Source organism: Catharus ustulatus, chromosome 1 (assembly GCF_009819885.2).
Source record: "Catharus ustulatus isolate bCatUst1 chromosome 1, bCatUst1.pri.v2, whole genome shotgun sequence".
Lineage (NCBI taxonomy): Eukaryota > Metazoa > Chordata > Aves > Passeriformes > Turdidae > Catharus > Catharus ustulatus.
In genome coordinates, this window is record NC_046221.1 from 36,428,679 (window position 1) to 36,456,328 (window position 27,650).

The 27,650-nt window shown below is 41.3% G+C and overlaps 2 protein-coding genes across 2 annotated transcripts in view; one reads left to right on the plus strand and one right to left on the minus strand.

The window, feature by feature from the left end:
• Positions 1-17,482, minus strand: part of COLQ (collagen like tail subunit of asymmetric acetylcholinesterase) — a 41,343-nt gene extending 23,861 nt beyond the window's left edge. The window contains exons 1-4 of the mRNA XM_033053933.1: positions 17,273-17,482; positions 5,041-5,153; positions 3,121-3,216; positions 323-367 (exon numbers count right to left, since the gene is read on the minus strand). Of these exons, the coding sequence (XP_032909824.1) occupies positions 323-367; positions 3,121-3,216; positions 5,041-5,153; positions 17,273-17,378 (360 nt within the window). The 5' untranslated portion in view covers positions 17,379-17,482. The remainder of the gene's footprint in view (positions 1-322; positions 368-3,120; positions 3,217-5,040; positions 5,154-17,272) is intronic.
• The window catches only part of BTD (biotinidase), a 40,784-nt gene continuing 30,432 nt past the window's right edge, over positions 17,299-27,650 (plus strand). The window contains exon 1 of the mRNA XM_033053908.2: positions 17,299-17,342. The gene's annotated coding sequence lies outside the window, so the exon portion shown is untranslated. The remainder of the gene's footprint in view (positions 17,343-27,650) is intronic.

Consider the following 27,650-nt stretch of genomic DNA (forward strand, 5'->3'; position numbering starts at 1 on the left):
GAGGGACAGGGAGCTCAAAGGCCTCTGGGTTAGTAAGATTGCTGACTTTTGTACCTGAGATGCTTTCTCAAAACGTACCCTAAATATAGGTCACAGGCACAAGAAGACATAAAATATATTTCAAGACTGAAAATAAACACAGAAAGACTAAGTTTTGAATTACAGCTTCAAGCCAATTCATAGCTTTACATTCAAAATTAAAGCTAAACCCTCCATTCATAAGGCTTGCCATTCACTCAACAGACAAAGAAAAAACTGAACACCCTCCCCTGCTTCTTGGCTCCTCAAAACCACAACAAGCACCATAACAACAGACACTTACTTTCTCCCCTTTTGGTCCCATTATACCAGGAATTCCTTGTGGACCCTAGGAAGGAACATGAACTCAGTTATCAAACTGCATTAGTGAGGTGCTTGTCTTCCATCAGCCCTTGACCCCGTGTGTGTCTCCTGGGACCTGAGGTGTTGGGTGTTGTGTTTGGAGGTGGCCTCCAAACACCAGGTCTGCCTCTGCAGAGCAGGATGGAGAGTTGGACTGACATGGAAAGGCAGGGGAATCCCAAAAACGAGGAGAACCTGCGAGAAAAACAAGCCTGGGGCAAATGAAAGATGAGATGTTAGCAGAGTCCTGAAGAATTAGCAACCAGGACATGGAGACAGCACATCAGCTGGAAAAAGAGGTCAGCCCAAGGGGTGGCAAGGGAAGTAGCAAAAAACATGTGGGATGGGCTCTGCAGAGTGGGATGGGATGGAATGGAAGACTGCCCCCATTTCTGAATTCTGAAAACATTTCTCTCTGTCAGACAAGGCTGAGTCTCCTTTCGGGAGACTTCTTAATCCAGGGAGACCTTGAACATCTTTCTCAGAAAAAAAAGGCCTGAAAACAGTTTTGTTTCTAGAAGGCTTTGGTTCACAGATCACCCTCATTTTAAATAACTAAGGAAAAGAATCTCATGAGCCTGCATCAGAAAAGCATAGGATTCACTGTAAAAACCACTTACTCCAGGTTTGGACCCTGCCTATCTTACACTGTCCAAAATGTGATCAAATTGTACATGAATAGGAGCAAAATCTACCCTCAGACACAAATTATTCTAACTATTTTAGTCAGTAGAGTTATTTTAGGTTTTCAGTAGTGAAAATCAATGCACCCTATTAGAGCCAGAACCAAATTTTACTTTATTTATTTCTTTTTACCTTAGGATACACATGGGAAGAATTACACTTGAAATTATACCATTACAAATCTAATTCTCCTTGTTATGAAAATTTATTAAAATTCAGCTATGAGTCAACAGTGTGAGCTTTTGCAACTCCTCTGAAAACCATGCAAGATACAGAAGAATTCAGAAGTAATTACTAGATGTCTCTTTGTAATGGTAGTATTTTGTTGCAGGTGGCCATTGTCACAAAAGCATTTCCCAAAAGACTGCTAGTTCTGACATTGTCCCTGTACAAGGCACAGTCCTGTAATTTGTAATTAAAAATTCCAAAGCCATGTTATACCCATCCTACTGTCAGCTATTATGATAAAACCTGCCAGCCTGCTCTATTTAAAAATGTTCCTGGAGTCATCATAGGTCATTTGGTTGGAAGTTTTATATTATTTATAGCAATGGACTTTGTAGAACAATAGAATTAAAATTACTTTCTGGTAATTAAAGTCAGAGAGACTATCAAGAGGATTTTTTTTAAAAGACAGTCTAGTAAAGACTGAAATAACAAGTGTTTTTCATATGAACAGCAACTCTGGATCATGGCCAATCACACTGCAAGGCTGTTTCACAATACAGAGAAGATAGAACTAGGCAAACACTAGGCATCACTTCTGACCACGCTTTTCCACTCTCATGAACTAAATGAATCTTTCTCATCCTGCATCTCAGCAAAGACAAAATAGAACTAGATGATCTTTAAGGTCTCTTCCAACCCAAACCATCCTATGATTCCATAAAAAGAAGACTTTATGGCTCTCACCTTGAAACATCTAGACTCTCCAATTATCTTCTGAAGTACTGACTTACAAATAATTAAAGCTAAGCTTTTTGCCACATGACTGAGCCTTCACTTTGATGTATTGTCCATACTTTTAAAACAGTGTTTGGGTGCTTGCTCTCCGGTTGCCAAAGCCTTGGCCACAGCTTTGCTGAGCACAGGCCCTGAGCCACATCTGACATTGGCTATATGACAATAAACTGGAACCCAGAGGCTTGAGGAAGATCACTGTCCCCAGGCACACACATAGATTGGAACTGCCTGTGCCCCAGCAGGAACTGGATGTGTCTCTCCACAAAAACTCTCCATTTTCTTTGGAGGGAATGGGAATGGAAAGGCAAATGGATGATCCCCTCGACAATACAGAAATGTTAATAAAAAAACTTCCCTCTAGAGGTGGTTCATTTCTTCTTCAGAAGAAGGCCAGGTTGGATGGAGCAACCTGGTCTAGTTGTATTGTGTCTGCTCATTGTAGGGAGGTTATACTTGCTGACCTTTAAAAGTCCCAACTCAAACTGTGATTCTAAGATTTCTGACCTTCCTCTGAAGATTTCTGAAAGAATATAATTGTAGAAAATGAGGTGTGAGAAAAAGACTGGTCTGAGGCTATCCATCAAGTCAGAGGCAGAGATGTTGCAGGTCCAGCTAGGGGACCTTAGACCTGCTGAATCCCACCGCACTGCCCTGCTAAGCCCCTCCTTGTCCCTGATTTTTGCCTTTCTCAGGGATGTACTCCACTAACATCCCGGTCCATTTCATCCCTTGTGCATCCACTCCACAGGCTCTTGTCCTCACAAAAAGGGAGAATAGAGTCTAAAGCAAAGAAAAAACTGACAAGGAGCCTCGGAAGGAAGGGATGACACATCTGTGATTTTTGATGGGTGCTACCCACTGTAAAACTCCACAAAAGTGAAGGGCGAACTTGAAACAGAATGAAGTGTGTAAGGCAGGGATGGGAACATAGGGTAAGCAGCCTACATGATTTATGCAAAGTCATATCAAAATGAAATTAAGCCTGGCGTGCTGATTGAGTGGTAAAAAGTGTTCTCACATGTTTCACAGCTTTGTAAGGACCTGGGAGCAAGTGAGAGAACGATGTGGTTTCATCACACATGCATCACTCACCTGGGGGCCAGGAGGCCCTGCAGAACAGCGTGATTCAGGCAGAGAGGAAGCCTGTATTATCTGGAGCTCATGACACAACTCTTCCATATCCAGCTTCTATGAAACATCAAACATATGAGTGAAAATGCAGCCACATGTAGCCTGTTGGAGAAATGCATAAAAATCCAGCCACCATACACTACAGCCTCAAAAGAATTTATTTTCTCCCTTTGGGAGAAGTCTGGTGCTTGTCACAAGGTTATTTTCATGGATGCTTGAACATCAGCATGTCAGCATAGCCTTCTCCACCATGCTTCCTTCCCCTCCTCCTCTTCCTCCTCCTGCTCTCACAGAGGCACATCACAGCCAGGCTGCCCCTCTGAGCCAGCGTGGGACCCTGGCCTATTCTTAGGCCTCACCCTGCCCTCTCTGTCCCACTTTGCCAGCAGCAGCTCCTCTCCAGGAATAGCATCTTTGCTCTAATAATAGAGACTTCACTCAGGGAGGGCACAGGCAGCATGAACTTCACTCCAGAAGATACTAACCCAGAGGCATTCATTCATTGCAGAGGAGAACCAGTGCCTGAAGTGATCAATGAATATCTCATATTTTGGCTTCAATATTAAGCTTGCATGAGTGAAATGCCTTATTTATGTCCTGTGACAAAAGTGATATGCCCTGGAAACACAGACGAACACTGAGCCAGAAACACTGGATTAAAACAACTAATCTTCATCTTCCAAGAAAAAGGTCATTTTTCAGTAAAACTCTGACTACAGGCTCCAAAGAACAAACTGTTCATAGTTTAATTCACATGGCTCCACCGTGCTCATAACTGCTTATTTTCATATCATGTTTTTATGGGGAGATAAAAGTATGAAAGGTGATTTTAGGCTCAGATTACTCTCTAAGCTGCTTGCAGGAATCTCGGGGACCCTTGTCCCAGTCTCATTCTTACTGAAGGAGAACACAACACGCCTAAAGACATCTTGTCTTTGGATCTCCTTTCTGTGGAAATCAAGGCACAGACAGGGAGGTGATGAGGAAAACAAAGGCAGGTATATTTTGGTCTGGAGAGAACAGTACCCTGAGTTCAATCCTGATCAATCAGAAGACAGTGGAGGGTTTTACACTGCGCTTTTTCTTGGGTTACTTCTTGCCTGACATCTTACTAATAATTATTTACAGCAATAATTGCAATGGTTGTAGCAATAATTGCAGTGGTTGTATACGGTAAACGAATATTAAAATTAAGGAATAGGAGTTACTGAGTAGGTAGAAAAGTTCTTTATGCTGGGATGGAGAATATGTTGTAGTTAGCAGAACCTGCAGTAAGAGTACTTGGGCAAATTGCTGTGTCACATTCCCATTGTATCCTGCACATGAATATGTCAGCATGTGTGTATGGACATAAATCACACAGCTTGTGCAGAGGTGGGTGAGTGAAAACTGCTTACCAGCATCTCAAACACATACATGTTTCTGCAAAATGAAATGGTGGGGAAGAGATACCACAGGAGGATCTCAGGACCTTCACTTCACCTGCTAGGTAAGGCAAATGTGATGCAGAACAGGATATAAACATATAGTCTGAAATCATTGTGCAGGATGGAAAATTGCCTCTCTGCCATTACTGTATTCCTGCATTGCCATTTCCTCTGGTTCAGGATTGCCTTACTCTAAGGAAGTTTCAAAACAGAGTAAGGAAAATACTTTAAGTTAATTGAATTAACTGCAGGAACAAATCCAGCCTCATTCCATTCCTTGATCTATCTGACATTTACTTCAAGCCCCAGTTTGGGATGCTGTGTGATTGTCCTCACAGAGCCATATCAGCACAGCCAGGCAGGTCTGCTGAGTGACACCATGAAGCAGTGCCTGAGAGGATGCTTCATTCTTTGTCATTAAAACTCATATAGAAGAAGAAAAAGCCACACTTACAGTGCTCCAGCTGTGCCTGAAGTATGGTGGTGGGAACAGGGGCGGTGGAGGAGGGCCAAGGAGGCAGCATGCTCTGCAGTTGAGCTGCTTCTTCTGTTCCAGGCAAGGAAGATCTGTTCAATACAAACACCCATCTGTTCTTGAACAGCACAGTCATTTCTTACAGACTAAGAGAAGTTGCCTTTTCACAGTATTGTCCTACATCCTGTATGCATTGATCCCAATGCTGTAATCCAAGCAGGGATTTAAGAAACCCCATGAACCCTTTAGTCGCTAAGTTCCTTCTTGTGCCAAAGGCTATGCAGAGTTTTAAGCTCTAAATGTGGCTCTGACACAGGCAGAACCTTGAAAATTCCAGATAAGTCACATTAGAGAATGAATCAAACATTTTTTATTGTTTTCTCTACCTTCTGTTCCAAAAGCCTGTTACAAATAGCATCTTCTGGTCCCTGTTACAGCCTACATGCCACCAGGAAACCACTCAGTGCTGTTGGCCACCACCTTCCATGTGAACTGAATCACTTCCGTGATAAGTGGGAAGTGCAAAGCTGTTCCACAGCATATTTACTTGTATTTCCTCTGGAACTTTGACCAGGCTGCCATGTTTCTGATTTGTGCATCATACCTAAGAATAAATATCCCACAGCCCAAACGTAGCTGACAGCTTCGTCACCCACTGACTGGTAAGACAGGACCTCAGCTGCGTTTTTAACATTTCCTAAGAGGTAAACTCCCATCAAAATATAAGAAGCTGTGACCAAAATTCACAAAGGAAGATATTAAGATGGTGTATTTATACACTATATTTTTTTCCCTGAATCTTATTTATTTCTTGGGAAACACATCTCTGATCAGAGTGAGAGCCTTCTTCAAAGGCTTTGCCAAGGATAGCAAATATTTATTTATGCCTGTTGGTTTCGTCCTCTGGATAGTGGCAGCTGGAATGGGTGTCTGTGAACTGAAGAGTGGCAGGGAGCCAAGAGGAAAAGCCTATGGTGAAGTATCTGGTATTAATAGAAAATCTCTAAATTAAGTTTCTGGGAAGACAAACCCGATGAAATTGCTAGATCTGTGTGCAAATCAATTGCAGGCTGGATATTAGTCACATCTCAAGGTAAGGGAAGAACAGAGTTACATTTTTCTAATGTCTCAGAAAATGTATTACCTCAGTTCTACCATCCCCCATTAATGGCTATGGCATTTTCTCAGTCCTGATGCACAGAAAAGAGCTGCCCAGAGGAGCAAGATTCAGTAGCATTCAGGGGTAGTTCATGTCATCCAGATTTTTTTTCTCTCTTAAAACGCTATTTGTATGAACCTTTGAGACCTGAGTCGATTGAATTTTGGAAGGGTCCATAATTAAGACTCTTTCTCAGCTTTTCCTCACAAGCTTGAAACTCAGTCAAAAACTTCAATTGAAGGGAAAGGCAGAAGATTTGTTTAAAAATAGGTATATTGTTTAATTTAAAGCTTTAAATACATACTGAAAATGCCAATGTCCTTTAAAAAGTAACAGAGGTATGGGTCACCTGTCTCCAGCACTTAAAAGTAATAAAGTACAAAGATATGAAGATATAAGTTTTATATTGGCTTAGCCAGAATTCAGTAACTCTGATGCAGCTGTAAATGAGTTTTTCAATTTTTAACACACAACTTCTGTGGTTGTCTGTGTTTCAGGATTATTTTTGAAGGTATTGCATTGGAACAAATAATGAAGTATTAAGGTAATGGACAGCTTGTAATTTAACAGGGTATAAAGTGTGATCATTGATTTATTTTTCTTAGTATCACCTCATTTCACGGCCTAGATAAAATTTCAGTAGGATTGTTATCATTCGACAAGAATAAGAATATCAAAACTAGCCTGATTAGCTTAGTTGCTAAGAGATCTCTACCAGTAACTCTTTTTCTGCAGAAAAATGCTTACATTACTGTAGTTGTACTACTATTTAAAAATTTTAAAAAGTGTTGTTGTTTAAATATTTTGCAAATACAATATTTAGTATAGATGTACAGCCATAGTTCTAGTATGATACTTATCACATCCTCATGAGTCAATTCCAGTCCTGGATTACAAAAAAATTTGGATTGTCCTCTTTAGAAGAAAAGCCTGAAAATCTGTGGAACAGCTTTATTGTGAAAAACACTACACCTAACCAAGAGGGTAAAAAAATAGCCCCTGATTTCAGCCTTTCTCATCTTCTGCTACTGTAACACAATTTAGGTTGAAGCCTACTCTGGGTTTGCTGGTATGAGCAGTGACAGCATGTACAGATCTCAATGTGGAGACAAGCAAAATCTAACAACCAGTAACAGTAATAGATACCATGACTACAGATATTATTAGACACTATCACTAATAGATGCTATTACTATAGATAGATACTAAATTCTGGTAGACACTATTATTATATACCAAGTAATTACATACCATTAATAGTAAAGGTATTGCTATATAGGAAAGGTATCAATTATGTAATGACTTTGGTAGTTAATATTTCAGGACCTCCATCAGTAACCCTGGCTATGTTCTGGAAGGTGCATTTGTCAAGCAAATACTTAAGAAAAGAATGATTCTAGGCACAAAAACCTACCCCACTCAGATATGACAGGTGATATGAGAGCAGAGGGAGCAAAAAATGAATGATTCACAAAAGGACAGTAGGTATGACTGCGATAATCTGATCTTCCAGAAAGCACCACATTTCTTTGGGATGGATTTTGTCAGTAACTGCCATAGGTCCAAGATGTACAGCCATTACAGTATAGCCTTGATTTATATCACAAAAAGGTTACCTTGGCAGGCTAACAGGCTCTCTGCAAATGCAGTGCATATTTTTAGGCTCCAGGTTAGCTTTGTTTGCTAAACACAGCTTCAGAATACCCCAGTCCCCATCAATGGAAAAAATCTCAGCCTCAGAATAGGCTGTCATAGTTTTCTGTGAAATATGAAGACCCTGCCTACACAGAGCATGCGTTTACATATCTCATATGGAAGCTGCTCTTTCAACAACTTCAATGCCAAAGGACATATTCAATTTAAAAAAAAAAATGCAAAAAGAAAAAATCCTATTAGGACTTGTCCAAATGGCAGTTGTTTTCAAAGAACATAAAAATTAAAATAGTCACCTTTGAAACACATTTATGTTCTCAGGTTATTTTTATGGTCAAGGCTATGAGTTAATCCAGTTCAAGAAAGTGACTTTATATGCGTATACTGCCAATGGTAGCTTCAGAAAACAGAATACTTTAGATAAAGTGTGATGTTTCCTTTTGTTCCTGCAAGTTTCTTGTGACAATAGCTGGAATTTGGGAACTCAATTCAAGATGGTGCCACTCAGAGCCAGAGAGAAGCCTTCACCAGGCTGAGTCCCCTGGAGTGGGGCTCATATGAAGTCTATGAGGCCTCCTAGGGCAGATCCTAGAGGAGTCTCCAACCCTCTGCCTGCAACATAAATACCAGAGATATTCTGCCCTGGATTCAAGTCAGATTTACAGGATTTCATCGAAAAAGAATCATAAATAAACCATGAAAGTGACTTTCATCCTAAAATCACAAAGCTGCAGGCTGAATGCCAGGAGGAAAGGACAAGAAAGGAAAAGGATACTTAGCATGTGTTTCCCTTCCTATTTATGACCACATGGATCCAGCAAGCCCTGATGGGAAGCTGAGCTGTTATCCAAAGTCTTCTCACCCTGACAGCAGGGCTGGTGGCTTGCCCAGCTTGTGACAGGCAGGGCTGTGCTGGATGGAGCCTCTGACTGCTGACACCCATCACAGATGCTTCTCCCACTCGGATGGCACTCAGAATTAATAACAAACGAGCTGGGTAGACCAGTTAATGAATGTGGGCTTGTCCAGCTGAAACTGAGCCTTTCATCTGCTTTGTTGTCATTCATTCAGGCTCCTCTCAGCCTCCTTGCAAGGACAGTGAATGCCACAGGCCACAGCCACCCAGCTTCAGTCTGTACATCCACTGCAAGCAACCAGGGCACATTTTCCTCTTAAATTAGGAAAATTCAAGAGCTTGTTGAAGGTGCCTTTATTTACAGAGCAGATGTAGGTATTAAGCTTTCCTTCAAAATGCCAAAGATAAGTGCATTACCAATATATGCTTCTTTAAAGTGTGTTTTATGAAATTTTTGACCCAAAGTGTGCTTTAAGGATGTATAAACAGAGATGAGAATACAGCTTGTGTTTGGAGCTGGGTTCAACAGAGAAGTTAGCTAATTGTCTGCATTTCTCAGTACAGCTTTGAACTCAGACCTTATAGTTGGTGGCCTAAATATATTCTTTCAGAAACCAGATTAAATATGCCAAAGGAATATATCAAGCTTAGGTAATGATGTCTGTGTGGAGGAGGTGGTGACCCATGAAATTCTCATGGGAGTTACAAGATGAGACACAGAGCTGCAGCTCTCCCCTGCTACTGGCTTCCTTTTTGCTTAAGATGGGCTTCAGACTCTTCAAGAAACAGAACAAAGCAGATCAGAAATTATTTCATTTAATTTTAGAAAATAAAGAAATCCAGATGAAACCTTGTAAGTTTCTTTTAATAAAATTATAGTATTCTTTAGGCTGAAAAAGACCACTAAGTTCTAAAGGTTAATCTAGCACAAGTCAAGAAAATCTCATAAAAAATTGAAAGTGCTCCATTTTTAATCTCTGAAGAACCACAGGCTGTGGCAGCAGTACTTTACCAGCTGATGCACACTCAGAAACTGCAACAAATAAATAAATAAATAAATAAATAAATAATTTAAAAATCAGTCGGTGTTCCCAAAGTTTGACAATAGCATGATCCCTGGCATGCTGCCTGGATGATGGGTCTGGATATTCACCTGGCCACAGAAGCAAGGACACTCTGTCCTCCATCTCCAGCTAACATTTAGCCCACGTCTCTCAGCAGCTCTGGCAGCCTGGCTGCATCTCTGAGGTCAGCTCTGGAAAACACTGCAGACACGGCAAGATGTGGGAAAGCAAAGGGGCCTGAGGATTTTAAAGCAAAGGAAAGGCCTTTTACTCCCTGTATGTAAGCATTTCAGACATTTTTTCCATGTGTATGTGCATGTATGGGGACAACACGTATGCCGGAAGATTATACATTGTTCTCTCAGACTGATTGCAGAAGGAAAATTCTGAGATCAGTACAGGGAAAGGGAGAGGAGGATTTGTGTGTGTTGGCTCTGCATTCTGTTTCACAAAACAATGAAAAATCCCAGCAAAATCTGATGGGTGTAACACTTCAGTGGGTTATAAAATGGGTTTGTAAAATAAGCCTGTGTCTTATAAATCCCAATAACCATGACAGGACTACTCTGTGCAATTTTCCTACTATTGCCTTTCACTGGCAGAGCTCCAGAGTTCTAGACACTGCTAAAAAATGTCGACAATTCTATGCACTACCCATCAGCGGATGAGAAACTGAGGCACAGAGGAGTTAAGCAAGTCCCTCAAGCCCAGGGATAACTCAATTACAGTACCAGACACAGACTTCCAACCAATCTGGTGAACTACAGTATCTCATCTCAACCATGTTATGACCCAGATCATAAAACTCAACTGCACATCACACCAGAGCACTGGTATAAATATTCTGAGTATTAAAGCCTAAGAATTTACTATCATCTGTAGAAGAGCCTGAAGCCCTAAAGATTAAAGCAGGGTGGCTGCTGCATCAGCCCTCAAAGAGTTCTGCATGTCATTCGCTGCCACACAACCTCTCCCACTTTGTGTAAGATCAGTAGCAACAAAGCTGAGACACCCCAGTTCCACCCTTCTGCAACTGCAAGATCATAATCTGTCAGAGCTGGCATAGATCAAACATGTACTTGACTTTGATGCTGCTCCACCATATGCTCAGACAGCCCCAGACAATCCCTATGAGACTGTGGGGGTTGCTGTGTGCTCAAAATTACTTCAGAGAAAAGCCTCCCAATTCTTCTTTGAAAGTTTGTTGCCATCAGCTAGATTAATTCCTGGTGTCTCCCTTGCTGCAACAGATTCCCAGGCCAGCCGATTTTATTCTTCTGCCTTTGACAGAAAAAACACAACTTAATAATGACTTTGTATTGTAAAAAAATTGTTAACTTTGAAATTTCAAGAAACTGATAAAAATACTCCCTAATCACTTCCCTGGGTAGAAGAAAACTGAAATTGTAACACTGCCTTTACTTCTGCGCATTCCTCAGAAGCCTACATCTATCCATACCCTCTTTTTAATTTTTGAGGAAAATGGTTAACCACTTTTCCCCACAGTATCTCAGTTCTCCTCTGTGTTTTTCCTACACCCATCTTGTCTTCCCAAATGCGCTTGCACCATCCCAACTCTGTAACTACAGAAAGAGTCCCCACAATTTCCCTTCTATTAAAGGAGTGATTCCTTGGAGAAGGGAAGAAATAGAACACCTAGGTTGGGGTCTGTTAATTCCTGTAGAGTTTCCCTTCTCTTGCTTATTTCTGATCTTCCTCAAACAATTCCCCCTGGATTTGAAGGTCTTGCCCTGTTCTTTTCTACCTTCTAAGCTGCAGCACGAGACAGATCTCCCAGCCATGTCCCAGCTGAGTGCCGGGCTGCACCACAGCTGATTCTGCAGCCACACACCCTAGCACTGCAGGGTCTATTGTGACAAAAAATGTCCTCCTGTCTAAACACAACTGATGCTTTTCTTTGGTTTTAACTAAGATTAGCAGTTTCTTTTGCTGCAGTCACACTGCTGGTGCTTTTGAGCCGATAGCCCACCCAAGGGAAGCCTCAGTGTCTGATAAGAAACAGATTGTCAAATGTAAGGAGGTTAAAGTGCGAAGCCACAGACTATTTCCCTCCTGTGCAGGGATTTGGAAATATTGACAGACCCACAAATGAACTGTCTGGACTAAAGGCAGAGGCCTACAAGCACCATCTTCTACAACTGCATTGGCACTAAGCTGACTTTGCTGTGCTTTGCATTGCTTGTTGGTGGGGCTTCTATCCTTTCAGTGAAAACACTTGATTTTGAAACAGCTTGCTTTGGTGTGCTGGAATACAAGCCTCAACCTTTCAGTCTGCTCATGACAAAAATTCAGTATTCACCAGCATGTCCAATACCCATGGGCTATAGGCAGTGCTATCCTCACTCATGGCAATGGTACAGCATGGACAAGCTTGGACCAGCTGGATGTCCATGTCAGCTGCAGATCACTTTCAGCTGAGGTTCCCATTTGGGAAATGCTGCCAGAAGCATTCATAGTCCCAGATCAGTTCCTGCTTCCTTTGCTGGAAAGCTGAGCAAGCTTGGCCTCAGCTCCTCCGCCGACCTCTGTCCCTGGCAGCTGGAAGACTTCTTCACACCCCAACAAGTTAATGTCATGATATGCAACTTCAACAGCATTTCACTGAACCCTTTCCCTTCATCTGCATTATCACTGAGCCTCTTTTCACAAGACAAGCACCTTGTCAATCAGTAATACCATAAACATGTCAGAAGACTCTTTCTTCCCCTGCATGCAAGACCAGGGCTGTACTCAAGGAGCTTTGCTGAAAACAAGTTCCAGCTTCCTCACTAGAGGCTATGTCTTCGTCTGATTTTTATTTTCTGCTGCAAGGCAAGTGCCCAACCTCCTGAACTGCCTCTGATGTCCTTTCCTTGTCCCTTACCCACAGGATCAAGCGGGCTTCTACTCGTTGGTTTGCTGTGAATTTCAGAGCATCTCTGGGGGACCTTGGCTGCTGTGGATGACACCAGTGCTCCCTGTGCCCTTGCTGTCGGGAAGTGGATGCAGGCACGGCGTCACAGACAGGCTGGGCACCAGTGTGGCTGCTCTGCTCTCACCTTACTCAGCACAGGTGTTGCAGCATGCACCTCCAGAGAGGTCTGTGGGTCCTGACATGAGTTCTTTCCTAAGTACTACCTACATTGACCTGAGCAGGACACCCAGCCTGGGATTTTCACAGGTCCTATCTACATGGGGAGAATATACAGATAAAGTCAAATCAGGTGGTTTTTCAAACTCTGCTTATTCAAAGACCCATTTACTTGAAGCAACAGTAACCACACCACAGCAACCACCATTGTTCATTTGGTACCAGTCCAAGCCTTTCCCTAGGCTGCCCAGGAAGTGTCTTCTCTATCATCTGAGAAAGGGAGCCACTATGTCTTCCTTCTTTTGGCTTATCTTTTCAGCTACCCATTTGGGCTATCAAGTTAAAACAGTCAATCTCAAAGTTATCTTTTTCTCTGAAGTTAAGCAGAGAATCTACTGAAATAATATTTTGGGTCCCTTTTAGGCTCATGTGAGTCACAAACAAGACAGAAAGTTCTCAAACATCCTGCCCCAAGACCTTTGGCTACTCAGTTCCACAGCTAAGCGATTTCTCTCTCATGGCCAAAGATACTTTGCTTTTCTTCTTCTAAAGAAGATGTAGCTTTTGCCAGTAGCTCATTTCCGTCAGGAATTTTAATCTAGCTGCAGCTTTCCTGCTTATATCTAACCAATGGTATCAGGATAGTCAGCACCTCCTCGGCCCATGCTGATTTTACAGAGCAGAGCCAGGCTTCCTTCCCTACTCTGATATTTTTGCTTTCTAATCACTTTTTGGGCTATTTTTCCAGCAGGCTCTGGCTGCTTCTTTTTGAGAGTCTTCAAGCTTTTACTTTTCATCTTGTTTTAAATTCCTTCTGCAACCTTCTTTGTCATGCAAACACTCTGATAAGTCATTCTCCTGTGATTTTACATAAATAAATATTTACAATTAGTCTCTTTAGAAACAAAATACATCCACCTGACACCTTCGCTGTCCATTATGACAATAGTTAGGGTTTCCTGCAGGGAAAAGAAAACAAGACCCTGGAGATGGCTTCAGATATTCCTTTCATGGAAGGACAGCCCTGATCCCATTTCCCTCAATGTCAGAAATCATCCCTTGTTGCTGTGTCCTTTCTCTCCTGCTGTTTCTCTCACAATGCCCTCTCCCCACAGCACAGCACCTCAGAGGCTCCCAAGGTCCCTTCTCTGTGCTGCCCAACAGCTCCAACAATGTCAGTCCACAAGAAAATGGAATTCTTTTCTGCAGCTCTGCCACATGAAGTCTAGTTGCAAGTATTACACCTTCCTGACTCAAAGAGGATGAGCCTAATGCCCAGTGAGATATGTTGTTCTTTTTCTTCAGGAAAATAATAGGACAAAGGCAAAGAAAGTGTGAGGAATACTGCCAATAGTTCTCTGATATCCTATTGAGTTATTTTAAACTGATATATAATATTTCCAAAGGACTATGATTCAGTATTGACTGTAGGAGCCAACTGAATCAAGGAATCCACTTGTGGCATGTATAAAAGGCCAGAAGAAGCACAGAAATGCAGTTCTTTCTCTTCAGATGCTTCTGATAATTTAAAACTGTCCCATCTCTCTGCAAAACCTTGGGCCTGGATGAGTAGTAAGGGGAGGAGAAGGAATGAGGAGGAGAGGAAGAGAGTCTTTCCACCACCTGAATTTGGAAGGTGGCCTCCTTCAGGTAGGTCTTACAAGGTGCAGACTGGTTCATGTAGCCCTACTAAAAGTGACTACAGAGCTCATGCCTTCATCATGTGAGTGCAGCAGTTCAGGAACCTCAGTAGGGAAGAGCTCTGAAAAATAGACGTGAATGACACCACAAACACAAGTGCTGGGATGTGACAGGTTACCCTGAAAATAACCTGCTGTCTCCAGGGGCTGCGCTGCCCATCCTGGGGGTCTTCACTGCCGTGTGGAACCACAGACACATGCTGTTATAAGATGTTATATATTATTCCCTGGAACATTTTCTCCAGAAATGACATTTCAGCACCATGAGACTCAACTCTTTGAAGCTGACATGACACATAAATACTTCTAGAAACAAAGATGCACTGATGCTTGAGGCTGATGGGACTCTAAGGTGGAGTTGGCAGAAAACAAAGATCCAGATTATTCTTTTTTCTCCACTTATGTACAAACGCTTTTCCACCCTACAGGCTGTTTCCCCTTTGCTTTCTAGCTACTGCTTTGTGACCTGTAAGCCTTTTTAATGGTGACCTGTTGCTATGCAAAGATGTGTGAAGACAAAAATTAAAGCACTTGTAGGCCAGAAGTTTTCAGACATACGTGGAAGATACCCAAATGGTTTTTTCCCAACTATAGGAAAGATAAGTGATCACTTAAGAACATCGTGCCTGCTAAATGGGATTAGTTTCAGAATTTGAAAATGCACTGCTGAAATTCATTCTTTAAATGTGGAATTGCATCCTGGTGCCAAATACAAATAATTGACTCTGCTGACAGTCAGAGAACATTTGAGAAATCACTAAAATAACTGAGAATGTAAGTGGAATTAATTCACCTTCAGTGTAAATGGCACGAATGCATCTTCTGTGGCCACTCTCAGATTTCTACCAGAAAAAATCAGAACTTACTGCTGTTTTTCTTAGAAGTTTCTTAAAATGCAGATGCGGCCAAAGCAGTAAAGGAGTCCCTTATTATAAATAGTCCTGATTAGCAAGTAATAATGACACACAGGATGTCTCAATCCAGCCCTGTGGCTGTGGGATTATAACAGAACCTTTGGCCCACTGCTATTTTTTCCACATATTATCAAGCAAACATTGACAATATATACATGGCAGGAGCCTCCCCAAGAGCTTCCTGGGCATAAAGGTGATTTTCAGTGCCTTGACCAGAAGAAGAGAGAGTGGATTTTGCCATGGAACAGACTGTGGGGTGGGGATCTGCTCAACAGGGTCTTTGCAGACAAGACCCCAGGACTGCCCTGTGGAAAATGCTCCTCCAGAAAGAGCAGGTCCTGGCATTTTCCTTCATGTTTATCTTTTATACTATGGTTTCAGCAGAGATGACAAGTCTTCCCTCTTCTTAGGGGCAGGTTATTTGTTGAACTGTTATTTCTCAACAGGACAGCTCAAATGTCTTCTGTGGACACACAAGTGTGTGCCACAGGAGAAGGCAATGGAAATATCACATTCTTGTTTGCCTGTGTGGTATCTACAAGCATCAAAGAAACATAAAGTTCTTCAAAACAAATTTTGAGGTCTGATGTTACTGCAAAGCAATTTGGAATGTATCAGGGAAAATAAATCCTGGTGATTCCTGTACCTCATTGTTAACTAACCTCAACATAATGGAAAAAGCACATCGCAATGGAAAAGAAATGGTGACAAATTTAAAGGTTTTTTAGCATCTTAGAGAGCTTGAATGTAAACCATCTGGCTCCATGGGTACAGCAGAGGGATTTGAGAGCAAGAAAGGCTATGTGCCTTTAAGTCCGTGTCTAGGGTTGATTTTATGTAGACTTAAAATGCGCACCCCTTTGATCACAGTGAAAGCCATGGGGAGGATCCATAGGTAGAGCAGGTCCTGACCTGCCAACCTCAGTTGAACTATCTCAAATCTGACACTGAAGGAACACAGGGCATTAGTAGAAGCATCTGTATTGATACAGAATAGCAGACAGAAGGTGGGATACAGCAATTTGCCATAACCTGGTGAAAGTTCCTCAAAGAAGATGGAGTCAGAGCTCTCAGCAGCTTTTCCTTTCCTTCGCACCGAGTGTGGCTGAAGGACAGTCTCACTGCTGAAACTGTAAAATCTATCAAGAGAGATTTCCAGTGCCCTAGTTCAGCTGGCAACTGATTTGTTTTGTCTTTGCCTAGCAGGGATTTTCCATGCAGTGGGCTCTTGTTTGCTATGTAAGTCATCCGAGTATTTGTTAGTGTCATAGCCAGAGCCAGATGATGTTTATTCTGCTAACATCCAGTCGGGCTCCGGCAGCGCTCATTGAGGTCAGGGCTTTATTTATAGAAGCAGATATACATTGAGATTCATTTTCTTCCCCTTGCAGCACTCTACCTAAACTCATACAAAGTAGAAAGAAACATGCAGACATGCAAGTAATAAACTAATTGGGCCAGATCCACGCATTAGCACAGCACCACAGAGGCCAATGGAAAAAAAGCATTTTTGAACAGCTGAGGATCTTGCCCATTATTTCTCATGGGGAAGAGAAGGGAGGGGTTTAAAACCAGAAATTATAAAGCAAAAAGCAAAACTGACCAAGCAACGAAATGTCCTGGTGTGTGGCAGAGCAGGTCTGCAATGCAAAATCCCTCAGCCAAGATCTGCAGTTTGAATTTTTTTTTATTTTCTCCTGTGTTCCCAATCACCTGAAAGTGCAAGAATCAGAGTGCTCCAAGCAAGGAAAAGTAATGACTTAAAGCAATTTACCTGCTGAAAGTGAGAAGAAATTGTCAGCGTACGCGGTCTGAGACAAAGCAAAGCAGGAGAAAAGCAGCAGGTAAGATCCCTGGACAAGCAGGCTGAGGACCAACATGCTGGCTCTGCCCTGGCAGATCCCAGCTCAGAGGCACAGGGCTGCTTTGGGGCTCTGTCTGCCCTCTCTCCCTCTCTGCCTTGCCTGCTCTCTGCCTCTGCCCTCACTATGGGATGCGTGTGTCTGTGTGTGTACGTCTCTCTCTCTCTCTCTCTCTTCCCCCTCCCTCTCCGTGCCTTTAGGAAGAAAGAATGCCAACCATTTCCCATTAAATCTTCTCCTTACACTAGACACAGTTATATTTAACTCCTGTGTGGATCAGTTGCCCCTATTGTGGACATTAGCTGCTAAAACTGAGGCATGGGGGATTCTGGTTTTGCTAACAGAAGCAAAAAGGCACTTTGGATAATAATAATGATGAGCAGGGATGGGAGAAATTAAGAACTGAACTGTAAACAGAATCCTTCGGTACAGGCAACCAGACACTGGCATCGAGATGGATAAAATCCCTGATTGATCATCTTCTTCAGGTCACTAATTGCCTTAATGAGAGAGATGAGCAGTGACCTAACATCTGCTTATCCCTGGCAGCTATGAGCATTCATGCACAGAGCGCAGCTCGAGGTGAGGGATGCCACAAAGGCTTCACAAACTGACAAACACATTATTATTATTATTTAGGATTTAAGAGAAAATGGCAGTACCACTGACAGTGCCTGACATTGCAGGATTGCAGAGTTCACTGATGGAGTGCAACAGGGGGAAGAAACAAAACATGGGCCATGATGGGGTGAATGAAATGCTATCAGCTCTGGGGGTGGAGAAGGTCAACACACTACACAGAGCTATGTGAAGAAAACAAACCTCCCACTCTCTGAAAAGTAGCAGATGCCCTTGCTACCTGTACACAAGTTTGGGGTTTCTGTGCTTTATTGCAACACGCAGGGCTTTACAGATTAATTTGTGCCCTCTGAATAAGTAGCAGAGAGATCTTCCTCTCTGCCTGGAATTTGACAGTGGTTTCCATGCAAATCAGAGGTACATCTTTTGCTGTGAAAAACATTACTCTTTCCCAGATGGAGATGGTTTTCTTTGCCCACTGTTTATAGTTTCCCCAAGAAAAATGTGAAAATATTTTGGATTAATTATAGAATTGATTTTTTTCCCATTTGAGAAGAGTTCTCACTGATGGAAGTAGTGACATGTCCCCCTGGGCATTAATTCCACTGAAGAGCAAAGTGAGATATTTCCACAATTCTGGTTAAATGGTCCTGGCTGTTACCTTTAACACACTGCAAATATATTGACAAAATCTTTCTAAATGTAATGGCTAGATGGGAAGAATTACATCTACCTTATACATTTTCATCCCCAAAGGACATGCTTAATATAATCATAATGCTTCCTAAAATCTCTTTCCAGTACTGCAACATTTTGGATAGCCTATTTTCTACTTTATCTACTTTATCCCACTTTTCAGTATTTGGCTTTTCTTAGTGAGGATAGTAATTTGGTTTCTTTCTTCTTTGACCAAGATAACCATGGATTAAGTGAGTGCCATTAGTTCTCTTGGCATACTACATCTCAGAGAGAAAGGGATGGCTCTTGGGAAGTTTATCATGACAAGCCCTAAGGACACAAGATAAATGTCCAGCTGCTATCCGCATGTTAGAAGCCTACATGGAAGCTGGAAAAAAATTGCTCAAAAATTAAAATGTCAAGATTGTATTAAAAGATTAACCTCTGAAAATATGTGACCAACCAAATAGTTTGTCAAAGGAGCAAGTGAATAATTTCAAATCCTGCTGAAATCCTCCTGCAGCCTTTTAGTAATTGAAAATTTGGTAGAAATTTCTAGTACAAAAGTTCCATTTGATAAGGAAATAATTAATCCAATAATACTAGAAAGAACTAAGATCATGCAGTAGGACCAATATCCTTTCCCTCCTTCTATGATTCTGTATCAGAGGTAGCCAGAAGTGATACAGAAAGCTGGGGCTGGTTCAGAGTTGTGAAAAACCCATAAAGATAGTTTTGCAGTAAATTCTTAAATAGAGACTTTTAAACCCACTTATTGCAGTGGAGAACCCTGATTAAAATGGAGGTTTTGTCAATGTTCTCCTTTCTTTCAGCATAGCATCTCCATCACTCTGACTGAAATGGCTCTCAGCCAATGTGAGAAGAAAGCTCTGTGGGCACATCCTCTTCTGTGGAAAACACACAATCTTCCACAAAAACTTGAAAGGACATATTTGGGCTTACATTTGTTTGAAGAAAACTCTTCTTCATGATGTAGTTCTATTCCTCTTTAGATTTTAGTGGAAAGCTCTCATTACAGGGCTGTGTCAGAATGCAAGTCGCATGTTCTGTTTGCTCTAATTTTGAGGTGTTGGCCTTACCAGCTGAGGCTGCTGGCAAGGTTGGTAATGGCTTCATAAGAGAAGAACAAAGCTCATTGCAAATCAAATGGACAATAGCTGTGGCCTTATTGCCTTCACTTAGGCAGGTGACAGTGCAGGAGACTGACATTGCCTGCTCCAGGCTGGATGAGAAGGCTGTACACCTGGTCAGACAGCTTCTTTGTGACCTCCATGGCATCAGTGCCTATGGCAGAGAGAATCCTGAGGAGGGAAAGTGTCATGTAGCAGGGGGAGTCTGGCATGAGAGACTTCACAAACATGTGCTTTCCAGGCCCTGAGCCCCATGAACTTGCTCAGCCAAGCAGTGCATTTCTCCAGCTAGTCCTTTTATTTTTCAGTTGTGGTAGATGCCACAGAAATTAAAATGCCAAAAACTCACCAAGAAATAATGAATAAAAATAGCCTGATGAGTTTGTCTGTTCAAGGAGCTGATGCTTGACCTTATCAGCCCAAACTTGAGCTCTTAGAAGCACATGGAGGAATCTGCTGATGGACAGTACCATGTAAACAGAATTTATGAGCCTTTTTCTATGCAAGCATTAATGAATGAACACTTGCTAAAAAGAAGGCTTCTTAGTAGCCCTGTTCACTTTTGGTTGGCAGGCACTGCATTACAAGACAAGGTAAAATGAATATAGTTAAAATACTATCAAACTCAAATTCTTTCATGAACACCATTCTAGTTAGAAGGACAAAGATAATTATGGAATAATTTGGGTCAGATAGGTCATCTAGTCCAATCCCCTGCAATAAGCAGAGACATTTCAACTAGACCAGGTTGCCCAGAGCCCCACCCAACCTGAACTTGAATGTTTATAGGGAAGGGACATCCACCATTTCAAGGGGCAAACTCCACTGTCTCACCATCCTCACCACAAAAAAAATTCTTCCTTTTATCTAGCCTTGATCTACCCTCTTTTAGTTTAAAACCATCCCCCCTTGAGGAATCCTGTTGAGATACTCAATGTATAATTGGGACTTTCTAGTTCAAAAGTCTGAAAGCTCTTTTGCTGAGTGGGGCAAAGGTAAAACAGCAACCCCAAGTTAATGCAGTAATTCAATAACAGCTTGTGTCTGCAAAGTAGCACAGAAGAATCCTGTTCATTCAATTAGAGCAGGAGCTGGAAAAGAATCTTCATAATTACATTTTCCTTGTGAGATAGTTATTTAGCAACAATTGGTTTTCATGTTAATGCATGTTAAGTTTTGCACACTTGAATCAGTTATAACCAACACTTAGTGCTGTGACAACATAGCTAATGTCACCTTGGAAGATGGTGTTACCTAAAGTACAAAGCTAGCTGCTGAAGCAAAATTATGATCATAAGTGCAGAAACCCAGTGAGTGGCTTCACCATTTCCTTGCTGGTGTATTTAAATTTAATTCAGAAGCCCATATAGGAACAGATCCACTGACTGTGCGATGAAGCAAATCCAAACACATTCACACTTGATGAAGCCCTGGCTTACCCCACAGCTCCAGCCAGTCACCCAGCTGGATACCAGGACAGGAGCAGGTGGTTGGCTAAAGGCAAGCCAGCACTAGTCAGTCTTCAAATTACCACCCACCGCATGAACAGGGTGAAGGAGGGCATTGATGACAGGACATTCATGACTAGAAATTTCCAAAAGCAACTCCTTTTTGGAAATCAGCCACTTAATGGATGCTATACATTTCACAACAAGCAGTGGCCTTCTGGCCTCTTCTTTTCTCTGTACTTTATGGTTCACAGAAATGCAAAACTGACTAGGGAAGCTGATTTATCTTTATACTCTTCAGAGCTTATTTGTTTACAGAGCAGCCCAGCTCTCATCCCTTGTTTAGAAAGTTCATCTTTAAACATTAACGTTGCACTTTTAGACTTAATTCAAAGGCTCAGTCCTTCACTTTTCTTTCTCCCTGCTCCTATGAGTAAACCCCATTTCTTTTTCTACTGAAGACTATAGAATAAGAGTTAAGGACATGATTAAGGTTTATGGGATAATTCAAAATTACTTCCATCAAAGTTACCAATACCATTCCACTCTTGGCCTTGTATTGTTGGAGGGTACAACTAAGTAGAACAACTTTGAAACAATAATTCAGGTGCTGACCTTTATAAAAGCACTCTTCTTCCTCTTTTTCACTTCATTTCTCTTTCAAACCTTGCCTTTCAATCTGTAGAACACGCAATGTTTCTTGGATGAGATGCACTCATCATACATGATAACACATAAGAAGAGAATAAAGATATATGTCCAGGATTGCCAAGTTTTGGAAATCTGGGCCAAACATGCAAAACCTCAGAATGATTCATAGAAAAATGTCCTACAGGACAAAGAAGATGGCCTTGACTGTTGTAGTCCCAGCAAACTGAGGTCTAACATCTCTAGTATCTAAGTAAATAAATTGTCTACAACATTCCTGGATGGTGAATCAGAAACAAGACACAGCCATAAGACAAGTCTGGTCTTGGTACTTGCAACTAGAGGAGATGGAAATAGTGTGCAGGGTAATTTTTTTCATCTTCTTTTCATTTAGATTGTCTACTGCTATTTACTTCTATTAGTAAATGTCTGCAGAACTCCCTGCTTGTACCAGTATCGCTACCATGCTGCTGGAGGCACAGAACACAGGAATATCTGGCAGTAATTGGCTCCCACAACTCCTAATTTAAGTGATTTATCATCTATCTTGCCAAAGAGCCCAATGAATTAAACACCACAAAGAACAGTCTTCCTTTTTCTCTGTCAACAGTGAAAATTTAGTGATTTTTTTTCAGAAAAAGTTATTAATGTTATTATTTTAATGCTCACACTAGACTCAGGGCTTTTAATTCCAGAGAGCTTCATGGATGCTGGGCGATGCAGAATCCTGTTCCTGAATTTCATACTGCAGTACAGCCCATTACACCAATGAGACGCAAACAAACATGGATCTAAGCACCAGTGCCAAGGAAAATACGTGCCTAGGATAATGCCCCCAGACACAGGGATACTCTACAAAAGGTTGTAGTGCCCTTCAGATGAGTGGCCAAAGCACCAATAATTCAGGAAAACACGTAATCATGAGTGTAGCCATAAGCCTGCAAGTGAAAGCAATGAAGGTGGTCCTGAAATGAAGCATATGCATAGGTAACCTTGCCAAATTGGGGTCTGAAAAATGCAGTTGCCTTGTCTCTTAAATAACACGAAACCTCCATTTCCCATGGCTCATTTTTCTCTGTCCTGGATACCTCTGGGCACCAAATGATTTGGGATCCTATGACCTACAGAACACAAAACCAGGAGCAGAGCTGCTAAACCACTTGAGGGGTAGGGTTAGAGGACAACATACAAGGGTTTACCCAAAAGGCTTGACAGAAGAACCAACACTTTAAATCTGGGAAAAGATAAAGAAATAGGTTACAGTAGAACAGCAACAAGAAATAGAGGAACATTTTTAACTTTTAGGGTGTTTTAAGCAAATGGATGGTTACAAGTTCTGACCAGGACGCTACAGCAAGCAGGACTCAGTGGGAGTCCTCTGGCACCATAGTTGTTGGGCAAGCCACATCCATGTTGGAAAACTGCCTTGTTTTTGTAAGTTGATAATGAATTTCAGGCTGATTTTAAAAGATGTTGGTTCAGGTTAAAGGTGGAGAAGATTTCTCTTTTTACAGTGGTTCAAATTTTGAAGCCCAGCTACACTGCTACCATGGCAGCCATAGAAAATGCCTGGCACTGCCTGTTGCCCTGTTGTTCTGGGATGCCAGGGCTGTCATCTTCCAAAGCCAGAATAACTGAACATAATCAAATTAGACAAGTGCATTTTCCTAGCACTCTTTGCAGAATCAGGGAACTGTAATCAAGGATGCATTAGAATTTCTATTATAAAGCTCTACTTTTGAAGCTTCAGTAATCTGCATTAAAGACATCTTTACCAAATGGCAATTTGGGACACAGAGACGAAAACTTAGACAAAAAACAGCTCCTGTACCAAAATCATTAATAAGGTCTCATTGATTTCAACTACATAAAATGAGATCCAGCATTAGCTGCTTAGGTGGGGTAGATTTAAATTCCAGGCAGGGTTGAAATATTAATTTTACCTAACAGATTTTTTACTTATTTTCTGGGCACTTGAATGATACCCCTGGTTTTGCAGAGCAAGCAGGTGTTTTATGGCCTGGTTAAGGAAGCTTTCATACCCCAATCGCAGAGCCGTGGCTCCTTGCTCTAAGAATGATGCACTGCTTTGGCTGGAACCTGAGGTATGCCTGCACATCCACCAGCTCTGCTATCAGCACTTCCTAGCATCAAGGCTTATAAAATGCCATACATGCACATTGTCTTAATGACAATGCCAAGGAGACAGAAGGCAAATCCTTCAAACACTTAGGAAAGAGAAAATATTTTTAAACAATATTTTTTATGTGAAGATTTCATTAAAGAGGGAACTTGCATCCAGATTTGTGGACCTTTAGCTTGGATCACTGAGTGTGTGTTGACATCACATCACCTCTAGAGCTGCAAGGTGATGCAGAGGTAGAAAAATGCACACAGGAGAACTGAACAGCCTCTCTGTCCAAGGGTTTTGTTCTCAGATAGGCCTTCAGGTTATGACAAGTTTCATGCTGCAACAGCTGCAGGTAGTTACTGCACAAAATTCATGCCCAGGAACAGCAATTGCTTTCTGGAATCAAGAGCCACAAAAACTTACATTGCTGTATAGGCTGGAGATGTAAAAAGGCTTATGTGAGTCTTCCACTGTCTTCCTCATGTGGTAACATTACCAGCACTAAGTACTAGAGGAAATCTCCCATCATTTATGTGCAAAGATGTTCTAAGCCGCTTACATTTATGGTCATTTATACAATCCTAGAAAAGATGCTAATCCATTTCTCCAACTCTCAAGTACAGTAATTCATATCCTGTCTTCAAAAGTATCCCCTCTCTGTATCCAGTCTAGAATTTGGTCCAAGGTATTATACAAATAATTGCTAGTTAGATTGCTCAGACATTCTATAGCTGACAAAAGGAGAAATAATTCTAGATTAAAATATGCAACATTTTCAGCAGCATCTTTCCTTGCTTTTTCTATCACCCACTTGAAAATAATGATGAAACCCAAAATTTCTTAAGCATATTGACTTAAGCAAGCACACTGTCATTTTATTAACTTTTCTTACTTATTTCATCACTACTTCAGGCATCTTAGAGATTCCTGGAAAGAACAGACATTGAAATAACTCATTTATATTAGCGTGGGCCATAATTTGCTGGAAGGGTCTGCTTTACTGAGGGCCTCTTCACAGCTTGTCCATCTGGTTTCAATCACCTCATCAAAAGAAACAGCAAATGTCTCCTTCAGAATAGCTGTTTCTTACTCACTTCAATATTCAGTTACAGGTAAATCAATCAACAGAAGTCACATTGCCAGTTTGCTAGACAGAAGAGCAGCTCTGACACTTGGTCTGACCTCAGAACATTACTAAGGAGAGGAATGCCAAGCACTCTTTCCTCTAAGCACAGCCATCAAGCTCTTTGAACAGCCTAAAAAGAGCTGAAAGGGGGATTTTGAGTACAACATATAAAATAAGAGGTAGTCAGTGCAGAAGATGTATTTCTTAATAAGATTTTACCATAGCTTCCAGCCAGTGTGTGCTTGCTGTTTGTGGGTCCAGAGTGGCCAACCTGAAGATGCATTGCTGCTTATGTGTACTAGGGCTTTTGAAGGAGTGCTTAAAATCAAATCTGGCCAGACCAAACCTACATCTGATTCCCATTTAAATGGATATGTGCTATATGGCCATAACTGAAGGCAGCATTCAAATGCTCACAGGGCACAGCCTACAGAATTCACTGCAGACTAAAGGTGGAACACAATTACAGAGCAGTTTGGAATTATTGCAAACTAAACCCGTTAGCAAGCTGAGCACACAAGGGGCTGCAGGAACACATACTCACCACCTTACGCTATTTTGTGAGGTGCTGAGACAGTAACAAAGCTGAGCTCTTACCTCAGGTGGATGGAGCATGGTTCTAATATTGTCAAGTCTGGGGGTTTGATCCCTGTGGGGATCCACTTTAAGAGTTCAACTGGATGATCCTTCTGGGTCCTTTACAACTCAGAATATTCTGTGCTTCCATGGTTCTTATTTCTCATACTAGGCCATTTTTTGGTGACTCTTGATGGTTTTACCTCTGGTCCCACAATGAAATTACCTGTTGGGTTTTGGACATCTCTGTAATACTTTTCCTGTACCATTTGCTGGTCCCATGTTTCAACCCCTTTTATGTCTCTTTGAAGAGGACAAGTGCTGCTGGACTGAACTTTGGGCTTCCTAACCCCAAGAACTGAGCAGCCCTTGTTAGAAAACGTTTCACAGCCACTGGAGTAATGATTAATAGAGGGCACCCATAACACGTACAGCAAGTATTTCAAGTATTCTTGGTTTACCTAAAAACCATAAGACACTCAGAACTGCATCTTATTTAAACACAAACTTCTCCTGGCATGTCCCAGTAAATTACACTCAGTATCTCTTTCACAGCATCTTCCCTCAGCTGGGCCCAGACATTTTCTTCCTCTTGAATCTTTAATTCCAAGTTCTGGTGTTGAAGGAAAACTTCCAGTTGGGTAAAGCCACGTGGGTCACAGTGTTCTCCAAGCTTACAACATCTGTAATTTTTGACTCCTTTTAATAAAATTAGGACATTTCAGAGACAGCTTGTTTCTGTCTCATCTTTGGAACTGTTCTCTTTCATGCAATTTCATTCACCTAACATTCCTCTTACATTAACTCCATGATGTAAAACAATACCAAGTAGGTAAGCTCTACAAACAAAGTAGCAGAGATTTCACTCTCCTTGGTTTTGCATGGAAATCGTGCCCTCTTTCATCTCAAAACCTCTAATCATTACAACCTAAAAAATTCTGTTATATCATGGTATTTATGTCTATTTTAATTCTTTCTTAAGCTCTTTTAAAGCTTAATGAAATCCAAACTGATGTTATCAATTTTGTTATCATCTCCCCATAGTTTCAAATTCTTTGTTTTCCATTTTTCCACATCTTGACTTATTTTAATAAATTGTGCATCTTATTGTAGTCATTCAACATTTTAGGAAATCAAATGTAAGCTGATTTCCAACAGCTGACACCAAGTGCTGACATAATTCAAATTAAAGGAGAAACAGCATGAAAATCACTTTTTATTAATTTTCAAATATAAAACAGTAATTTCTACATTTGTTTGCAATAATAATGCAAATTATCTCCCCTGTAGTCAATTCCAGCATTAACTCTTAGAGATATTTTACACCACCATAACAGATTGTGTTTAATCACTGAAACATATCAAAATTGATTTGTGTGATAAGAAGAATAAAATAAATGTCAAGATTCAGCATTGTTCCACCTTCCTTGCAGAGTACCCCCAGAGAGCACAGCAACTCAGCAGCCTTACCTTTTTTTGCAAGTTGCATTCATTCTAGGATTTTATCCTTTTGCACTTCAGATTATTTCAGATATTATTTCTTTCAGATATTATCTCCCTGTACTAGTGTGCAGAGTCATTCCTACATTCCTCTGCCTAATACTAGCCCAGGGCTTTGGGCCAGACCCGAGCTAAAGTGCCAGACCCAATCAGCCGAGCCTTTTGCAACAAGCCTGACTGTAGGCCATGATCCCCTGCCAGCCCAGTCCTCTTTCTCCTTAGGTCATCAAGTGCCTTCTACTAGATAACTAACACTCACTGACAATGGAATAATAGAAAATAAAGTAAGCAAAAGTCAGATCAGAGACAGAATATTCCCTTTTGTGCATGTAACAAAGAACCTGTGCATTTAAGAACAGATGTAATATAAAGTACAGTAATTTCACGAATACAAGCCGCACCAATTTGACCAAAATTTTGGTGGAAACCCGGAAGTGCGGCTAATATTCCGGG